This window comes from Vigna umbellata, chromosome 5 (genome assembly GCF_029865625.1).
Source record: "Vigna umbellata cultivar VRB3 chromosome 5, Vumbellata_1.0, whole genome shotgun sequence".
NCBI lineage: Eukaryota > Viridiplantae > Streptophyta > Magnoliopsida > Fabales > Fabaceae > Vigna > Vigna umbellata.
In genome coordinates this window covers 11,836,468-11,846,764 of record NC_142169.1, presented here as the reverse complement: position 1 = coordinate 11,846,764, position 10,297 = coordinate 11,836,468, and the positions used below count along the sequence as shown (strand labels likewise).

General features: G+C 32.2%; 1 protein-coding gene across 1 annotated transcript; it reads right to left on the bottom strand.

The window, feature by feature from the left end:
• Positions 1-717: 717 nt before the first annotated feature.
• Positions 718-6,173, bottom strand: UNE10 (basic helix-loop-helix (bHLH) DNA-binding superfamily protein). Its single transcript, XM_047314896.2, has 6 exons — positions 5,699-6,173; positions 4,757-5,375; positions 3,782-3,883; positions 3,617-3,682; positions 1,781-2,161; positions 718-1,071 (listed from the first exon to the last, which is right to left on the bottom strand). The coding sequence occupies exons 1-6, from the start codon at positions 5,797-5,799 to the stop codon at positions 988-990; spliced, it is 1,353 nt and encodes a 450-aa protein (XP_047170852.1). The 5' UTR covers positions 5,800-6,173; the 3' UTR covers positions 718-987.
• Positions 6,174-10,297: the final 4,124 nt, after the last annotated feature.

The following is a 10,297-nucleotide window of genomic DNA, read 5'->3' as shown; positions in this document are numbered from 1 at the left end:
TTAGAAAATCTCTAATTCATTTTTTTAGCATCTATAGTGTTATCAAACTATCTAGAATCTATTAGATTGTGTAGCGAGTCTAAAAATTGATTTTAATTAATAATTTTAATTAAGCAAATTACAATTAAAAATGGTGGATTTAGTCTTAATTATAATTTAATTAAAGTAAGATTAAATAAATGTAAATGCAATGATAGGCAAAATACATTTTAAAATTTTTATAAAGATATAGGCCATAAAAAATTAATTATTTGTAAACACACATATTTCTTAATAAGAAATTGCCTAGTAATTCTACCGTTGCCCTTTCAGACGTAACAAACTAAAATTAACTTACATTCAACTTAAAACTAATAATAAAGATAAGTTACTTGAAAATGTTTTTACAAATTACCTTATAGATAAACTAATTTTGACTTACCGAAATACTTTGTTTTTCATATTATTTCTAAAAGAAATGATTAAAATTCCCGTTAGAATACATCTTTTTTTCAATTTGTTGACAAAAACAAAAAGATAATTTAGTAGTTAGTGTTAGAGACCATATTAATTTGAAAATTTACGATGGTCTAGAACCAAAATTAACAATGCTCAGTCAATTTTAAAAACTAAATAAAATGGTTCGAGGTATTAGGTATCTGAATTGTTGATATATATACATAGGCAAATTGATTGGTATAATGTGAATTGAAGTTACTATTATATATGGTGTGAATCAGACCAAAGCCGTTATTCAATAAAATAGCAGAAGACGTTATACAAGTTGCAATGGTATGAACATACATATGATGGTAAAATAACCAAGAAAGCCACCTAATCTTAACAAGTTACTAACCCCAAATAAGAAAAGAGTGTGTATATCTATAGTGCTATTCGCTTGCTTTGGAGCTAATATACACATTTAAAATTCTCACAAAGAATGACTATGGACATTCTTGTTTGTAGCTCAACACTATCACACCAGAAGAATACTACCCAGAAGCTAGCTCAGTTCTTGGAACCAGAAACTGGAGGCTGGTGCAGCTGCTGATACATCGCAGCAAGTCTACTGTAGGCATCCATGTTCATCGGCTGCAAATAATTATTCGATTTTATTAATTATATCTATATTTTAGACAGATTTAACAAAAACAATCATTGTTTTATCAAATAACTAAACACATTTAAAAGCATCTTGAACCAAATAATTTATACATTTCCAAATGCCAAACGGAGGTATATTCTAACTTAGCGTCTACTCTTCAATTGGCACAATGAATAATCAAAAGGGTGATTTCCATTGTAAGATTGCGATCTAGGAGATTGATTGATGAGGTCAAAGCGCTAATTAACATACCAGTGCCCAATATTAATGATGCAATCAATTCGATTTGACTGATTTCTACAACCTTTATCATTCGTGCCTCACAAATTGAGTACCCACCCAAATCAGCAAAAAAACCAGGTTGCCATCAATCATTGTTAGAAATTTGAACTATTACCTTATCCGCAATAAATACGACCAATACAAAAATACACAGGATTAAACTTCATCACCAAATACAAAATCAAAGTAGAATATTATTCAAATAATAGGAAAAAAAGCCAAATAAACTAAATGGGCACATCGATCTCTAGGATCAACAGTAGGTTTGGATAATTTTAGGTTCATAACATTAGAGTGATGTCATTCCGTATCAAACAATGAACATTAAAAAGAGTAGTTAAAGAGAAGAAAGTTTATAAAATATATATTTTTTATTTATTGCTTCGTTTGAGAATTCGTAGAAATATCTGTTACCTGTGATTGGCATCCAAAAAGTGTGGACAGAGGGTCAGGCATCACGGTGGCCGGATTCCCTTGAAATCGGTCACCACCTCCAGCGGCAGCGGCATCCCACGACGCCGCCATCGGCATGAAGGCGGAAGGGTGAAGGACTGGAGGGATGGCAGGGATGTTAGCACGATTCATGGAGTTCATTTCCATCCCCATTCCCATCCCCATCCCCATTCCCATCCCTAATCCCATGCCCATCGGAGACATCATAGACATTTGAAGCTGTTGTTGCATGGTCAATGGCAGCATCATCGATGACATGTTGATTCTATTCATCATTTGCACCTGTGCTTGCAACTGCTTCAAATACTCTATCACCTCATCCAACATTGAAGCTTTATCAGTCTGCATCAGTTAAAGAAAATTCTCGTCTATATATGTATATGTAAAATAATACATAATTAGTGTTCAACACATACGAAATTCCATACAGCAAGCGACGCAAAACTAGTTAACTATATAATCAATCTATTACTCAACTAATTGTTAATTAAATTCATAAATAAGCTATAGTCAACATTGCATGTTTCTTTCTTTTCCCTTGTCTATATATGATATAGTTAAGTGTGGGTTCTTTTTCTTTGTCTTTTCTCCCTCATGTTTGCCTTTGATTTGTATGTTTTTGGTGGAAAATGTTTGTTGTTTTAGTGTTTATTGTATAATTGACATGAGGGCCTACCACTGGAAAGGGTTTCCTGTGGGAGCAGTTGGGTGCCTCTTCACCAAACAGCCTCCTGTCAGAGCATGAAAACAAGTAATTGGACTTCTTGTGGACTCTATAACTGCACATACCACCCTAAAATTCCCACTCTCAGCCATATATGATTGAAAAAACTTCAAGAGCACAGTGCTCACTTTTTCTTTCATAGATTTTTATCAAAGAGAATACTGATCACGTAATATTTTTTAGTGTATCAGGTGTAGCTATATAAGTGTAAAACTAACTAAATCGATGACATAACATATGTTAAGACATTTTTAGCAGTTATTAGTTTTTGGTATTTTACCTGTAATGGCTGGACCATTTGTAAAGGGACAATAATGGTAGTAGAATATTATGTAAAGAATTTGAACATTTAAACTTTACTTGAATAATGTATGATAAATGCCGTGAAAGTAGATACCTTATCTACAAGGACAGTACCATAAATAAGAAAAGTCAAGAATAAAAACAAACAAAAAACATATCATATATATTAAGATCAAAGTACGTGCATCGAGGTCAAAAAAATAGATCTATGAGCTGAAAATCAGGTTAAAATAATAAATATTAATATTAATAGCAACAATAATTAATTGTATTATGTATATAGGTACTGACTTTTAGAAAAGAGAAAAAATCTTGAGAGGTAGGGCCATGTAAACTCCCTTTGTGTCCAGGACTGCCTATCATTTGGGCCTTGGATAGAAATAAAAAGTAGTTACAAATTAAAATTAAAATGTATAGTTTACGTGAAATTGATAAAATTAATTTATTTTGTAACTGGGAAGAATCATGGAAAGCAAAAACATGAGAGATCCAGTGTGAAATGGTATTTATAGTGGCTATCGAATCCTCACGGGACCGCTACTTGAAGCCTACGAAAGTGAAAATGGCAAAGAAATATGTTATGTCAGTATATAGCATCTGTTTCTCTCACAGATTTGGGACCAGTAGATACTAAATAATTGGCTCAGATACCACATACGCAATATCACGATTTCGATGACAATATACTTAAAAGAAAAAAAGTTAAAACAAACAATATCATGATTATCTCAGCAAAACCCCACCCCACTAGTTGCAACTATGCTATATACCTTGCTGGAATTTGGGACCAACTTTTGCAATGTCTTCATTCTTTGGTTAATCTTATCCCTCCTTTTCTGAAAAGCCAATGCAAAAATGAACCAATGAACAACAAATTCTTGATTTTGTTCTCATAATATCATTATAGCAACTTGCAAACGTTATTCAACGTTTACCCTTTCAGATTGGTTGTGTATAGCCGCTGCTCTGCTCCTTTTAGTAGACACCGAAGATTTTCCATTTCCTCTCTTTTTCTTCTCGTCCTCCCCGTTTTCATCCTTTACAAATTCACCATAAAACTAATGTAAAATAGAATTAAATCCTCATGTATAACGCTTAAAATTAATTATATGTGTACCATATTGCTCTTTTAAAATTTTAATCATTAAATAAATATTCCTAAACCTAAAATATCACTATTTTAATTTTCTAAAAAATTCATTAAATTAGTCTCTTCAAAAATTTAAATTTTATCGTATTTATTTCCACAAGGAACTAATAATTTTTTATTTTTTTAGTGCTTAAAATTATAATCATTCTTTTACGCACTTTTTCTTATACTTAAGAGATGTTAGTAATACATAACTTGGTAAAAATAAATGAATAAAATACTATAGTTTTACAATAAGTCTGAAATTATCGAAATTTCGAGCGTAATATTTCTACAAAAGGGACTAAAATTTAAAATATTATCAGAAGAATTTTTCCGGTAAAAATAAATTCAAAGAAAAATTATGTTTTATATTTCTTTTAGGAACGAAAGAAAAATACTGTTAAAGAAAAGGAAATTTTAAAATAAAATAAAGGTATACGATTGTCATGAAATACAAATAGATAAAAAAAAAAGAGTAATGCATGAACAAACGTATGTTAGTAGATACCATACATACGTGTACAGAAAAAAAAAATACAAGTGTGGCATACGCAATATATAGATATAAAAGATAAATAGACAAAGATAAATGCGCATGAGTTGCAAAAATTAGAAATTAGAGTTTGTAAAATTCTTAGAAAAATCATTAGAAATTGACTAAGGTTGATTTTATTTTTGGTTGATAGGATTGTTGAAAGAAAATAATAATAAAGAAATATCAGATAAGAAAATAAAATAGAAATAAGATGAAGAAATGGGAGAGAGAGTCGTTGGTTACCACTGGTTTACTGTGGGAAACAGAATCGTGGTCGTCGACGGTGGTGGTCTTGGTGCAGTGCTTAGCGGAGCTGGTGTTATCGAGAGAGTTGATAGAGGTGGAAGTGAAAGCCACACCAAGTTCTCTGTCGCACGTGTCAAGGGTCACGTGCTTGCTATCCCTCCCGAACGTGGCACTGCCACTCACGCTCTGATCCCTCCCACTCATCTCCTGTCCCTTCGCACCGTGGTTGCCGCAGCACGACCCCACACGTGTGGAGCACCCCACCATGCACGTGCTGGGGACGGACTCCATGCCCTGCTTGCTCTGCTCCCGTTTCGAGCACGGCACCAATGCGTCCATCGTCACCGTGTTCGCCGTCGCGGCGTGAGGGTCTAACCACGGCACCAGGAAGTTCCCGTACACGCCGCCGTCGCCGTTCAGCGTTGGCTTTCCACGGTGCGGTAAGCTCGTGGCTTGGTTCACTATGGACTCCAAAGTGCCACCGGCACGAGGCTTCTCCCATGTGTACTTATTGGCGGCGATTGTTGGAAGCTTCACCGGCACACGCGGTAGCCCTAAGCCATGCATAGAAAGTTGCCCATTTTCCCAAGTCAGCTCCGCAACCTCGTAGTCTAACCTGAACTCATCAAATCACGCAAACAACAATGATTACCCTCCGAACTGGCATAAAAAAAAAGGTTTTCACAGATCTCTTCTATATAGTTATTTTAATTAATAAATGTTTCTATAAGGAGTATAGTATGTTGGAGACAGTTATGTTGACTCCTTTGGCGCCTCTGAGTGTTTATAAAAAAGGCTTACTCCTAAAAGAAGTTATCCTTTTCTGGGTTAATCGGAAAATGTTCCTTTGAAGATTAAGGAAAAGAAGAGTGTCTTGAATGATAGATGATTGAGTGAAAGCGTTTGTTTGAGAGAGATAAAGAAAAGAAGAGAACTAACATGGGGACATCAGGGGCAGTGGAACTGGAGTTGGAGCGAAGGGAGAGTCTTGGGGGTGGTGGGTTGTCGTCGACGTCCCAGCTGGGAACGCACTGGCTCATGGCGGAAGTGTGTTCTTGGTGGTGCGTTGTTTATTCACATGGGAAGAAAAGATTGATTGTTGTGTTTATGAGAGGAGTTTGATCCGGTTTTGGTGTGTGAGGGTGGGTCTAATATGAGAGGAGTGATGAAAAGGAGCTTGTGGATTTGGTTTCACTACGGGAAAAGAGAGAATCTAGTCCATATGTATTGGAGTGAGAAAGGTGGGTAAGTTTTGTGCGGAGTAGTCAGTTCTGCTTTGTCCTTTCAACGATTCGATTTTGCCAAGTCTTCTCTATCATACTCTTCAATTATAAATACCGTCTTCTCTCTGACGATTTATCATAAGCAAAAACCCGTACACCCTCTTTTCCATGGTTAACATCACCGTATACGCTCCTTTCTACATGTTAGTATTTGAAGGTTGTGAAAGGAGTAGTTGATGGGATAGAGAAAATGTAGAGATAGTTGAATGTAGAAGTAGTAGTTGGAAGAAGTGTTGTAGTTGTCTTTAGTTGTAGTAGATGTTGGTTCATACAAATGGTAGATGTTGGCTACATACATCAAATGGTAGAATTCATGGGTATTTATAGACCCATAGATTATTCTAGAACATACTAGCCACAACTTATGTGGAATGTTCTAGATTTTTACCTATGTAGAATATTCTTGATTTTTCTTCCTATCTTAGGTTTTTCTAGAATATTCTAGAACTTGTATTACATTTCAATTCTTCTATTTAAGGAGCTTCTACATTCTTCTAGAATTTGCATTACACTTTAATACTACATACCATCTCATTAAATATTATTTCTGTTTTTAATAAATTTAAAATTATCAATCCTGAAAAAATTATGTACATTCTGATCACATGATAATCTTCAAATATTACCTATAACTTTTCTTTTATTTCATCTCTAATCCATTTTTCAATTTTCTCTTTATTCTATTTAATAACTTCTGTACGAAATATTCCAAAAATTGTTTATAAAATAAACTTTTAGGAATTTGATCAACATAACATAAAGAACTAAATTGATTCTATTTAATAAATAAATAAAAAATATAAGGATTAAAGTGGATTATAGACCTAAATATACATAACAAATTACTAATTAACTCTTCTAATATATTTATTAAATTTTTTTTATATTTATAAAATATTTTTTATATAATATATCATGATATAATAATTGATTAAATAATATTTTCATTATATACTACTTTAATTTCAAGATTAACACTATACTAGAAAAAAAAAATATATCAATTAAAAAAGACATTTTATACTAATTTTTGAACTGGTATAGAAACAAAGAGTATAGAAAGTATTCAACTTTTTATACCAATTCTATAACTAGTAAGAAAATTCACTTTTTATATTGATTATGAAATCAGTATAGAAGTTTCCTAAGAGAGGGATAAATCTCTATATGATACAAACATTTTATACTGGTTGGGGCTCTAACCAATATAAAAAATGTGACATTTTATACCGATTATGACTTTAATTGCTATAAAAAAACGTAAACTTTTATACTAGTTAGTGTTGTAACCGGTATAAAAAGTCACTTCCTATATCGGTTCTAACATTAACTGGTATAAAAAAGTGACATTTTATTTTCAATACCAAATCTGTATGTGTTATCATCCATATACAAACCTACATAAAATTCAATCCCAGAACACAGTTTAGATATATATACAAGGAACAAAATAATCAATATAATTCCTACTATTACACATAAATAATAATCCCTAACCTCAATGTATAATGAACATATCTAATATTTATCTAACATCATCTATAAACACCTAAAAGAAATGCAGCTCATTGCTCCTAAACATCCTTTAAGACCTCTTACTCCATTAGAGATGTGTTACCTAATACTACACAATGAACAATTTGAGTCAAGTTATAATAATAATGGCTTAAGATATTAGTTATAAAATGTTCACGTTACCAAATTCCATGAGTCTATGACATTTGTGGATATGATTTTCTCCATGTGCCTCATGACATGATATCCACATTCAAAGCTCCTTGGTTGACGCAGACACTACAAGTTAAATTCATAAATTATAAACTTGTATTTCAATAGTCTGAAAGATTAACTACTTACAGTTGTTACAAGGAACTGTAACTTCTTTCTAGAAGCGATATGTGTTCCTTACAACCTCGAATAAGCCACAAGCACTATATAAAGTTAAACGCACATCTGAATGATGTGCAACTACCATAACTCTTTTTATTTCTGTATCTTTGATTATGCATAATGATGAACAAAATTTATGCAAGGTTGATAGCAACCTCCTCAAGCTAGGTTAGACTGAAGCTAAAAGAGATGTAATGGTGATTATATGGTGCGAAAGTAAGGTGAATAATGGGGTGGTGTTTTGATGGTGTTTTAATGATGATGGGGTGGTGTTTTGATGGTGTTCTTAAAGAGGTTAGGCTAACTTTGGAGGAAGGTGGCTAGAGGACACCACATGGGATGTTCTAGCATTGACTTTAAAGACTAAGAGAATGACTCAATATTTTGGCAGCATTTCATTACTAATATCAAAGTGGGTTTACAAAGGGGGAGACACCTCTATTTATAGATGAAAGTGTCTCCAAAGTAGACAAAAACCCTAAAATACTATCTTTCACCAAACCTTAAAAATCTCATCTTGGTGAAGGAGAGCTTGACATACAACACTCAACTTTTAGAAAAACTCTCCACTCTTAAGAGTGTCATCTGGAAAGCCACTTTAACAAAAGTTCTCCACTAGAAAAATGACACATGAGCGCCACCTTTGTAAGAAAAATCTCCGTTAAGAGCTTGTCATATGGAAAGCCACTTTATCAAAAGTTCTTCACTAGGAAAATGACATATGACCACTACCTTTGTTAGAAAACTCTCCACTAAGAGCTTTCCATATAGAAAGCCACTTTAGCAAAAGTTCTCCACTAAGAAAATGACACATGACCACTACCTTTGTAAGAAAATTCTTTACTAAGAGCTTTCCATGTGACCATTATATCTCATGTGGGACACCCTCCACCTAGCTAGGATTACAAAACTAATAATCTAAGATTACCTTAAGTTACGTGCAAATATTGTCCTACAACTTAAGCAAGATTGTTAAAATACCCTACACTCTACTTGACCCTTAATACAAGTTCTAAATACTCCTAATCTACTAAAGGTGCTCTATGATGACCTAAGAGAAAGAGTTTCTCTTTACTTTGCATAGATGACTCTTAGTCTTTTTTAAAGTGTTTGACCATATGGTTAGGAGGTGTCCCATCAAAGGTTCTTTAACGCATATTAAGATATATGTATTAAATCACATAATGGGCTGACATCATAAGAGTCAAGTGAGAGAATGTTAGAATTAATTGACAAATTAATTATATTAAGTAACTTATTTGAAATGTTATAACATATCTTAATGTGATTTAATAAAATATAAAGACCTATCGGTTATTATGAAAAATTATAATAAAAAAAACTAACTTGATAGATGTTGGTTTATAAAACTCTCGCTATAAACTTTTTCCACAATAAATTATGAAGAAAGTTGAGAAAAAAGAAAAGAAAATCAAAGAGATAAATTAGAAAAAAGAGAGTTAAAAAAGAATATTGAAGAATGCATTTTCATTGTATTTATCATAAATTAAGGTTAGTATATGTCATAAATCAATATTAGTACCTTGTCTTGATTTATGTATATGAATGTAGGAGAATCATAAATTTTAAGATTTTAAAATAATTTCTACAGTAACATAAGAAAATTACAAATTAATTTAAAGGAGCCCTTGAAACGAAGGCTTTTTACTATGTTGAACTTCACTTTTGTTATTTCCGTTCACATGAGCATATTTTGATACTGTGTTCTAGTTAGTAATGACCATTCATTTAGTATCTTTCCAAATGTATGGATGAGATTGAACGACTTCAGGTTGTAAAGGTTCTTTGAAAACTAACTTTTAGTCTCAACAAGCATGTTCGTGCTTGCAGAAAGGAAATCGTATAAATTTATTTGAAAAACAAGGATTCAATTGCTATAACAAGAAAACTGAAATAAAAAGAAAGAAAATAGAAGCCATACAAATCAGAAACGTGAGCTTCGCAAGGGTAAATTTTTTGAAAGATATGAGAGAACGATGGAATATTATTTATGTTTACAACTATTTAGAAAAAATATTCTTGCCTGGGCCAATATATTGAGGCTAAAAATTATAATTATGTCAACTCATTAAATTAAATATAGGTGTTTCTCAAAACTAGCTTATGGTTGATAGCCAATAAATTTCAAATTAATAACTTTTGAAATTGAAAAGGTAGAAGTGTTATATAAAACTAATTTGATAAGGTAATGTAAAAATGATATAAAGGATAATAATTAGTTGATAAATTTAAAATGATATAAAGAAAAGGTTATATAAATAAAATTTGGTTTTTAAAAAGTATTATTGTATAATTATAATTTTATATTTTTAAAACTATAATTATTTTTTTAACATTTTAGTAT

Excerpts from the sequence above, each read along its gene's own strand:
- UNE10 (XM_047314896.2), bottom strand. The coding sequence starts at position 5,799 with ATGAGCCAGTGCGTTCCCAGCTGGGACGTCGACGACAACCCACCACCC. Across the intron at positions 5,376-5,698 it reads ACTGCCCCTGATGTCCCCAT|GTTAGACTACGAGGTTGCGG; the intron begins GTTAGTTCTCTT and ends TGATGAGTTCAG. Across the intron at positions 2,162-3,616 it reads TGGTCCCAAATTCCAGCAAG|ACTGATAAAGCTTCAATGTT; the intron begins GTATATAGCATA and ends TAACTGATGCAG.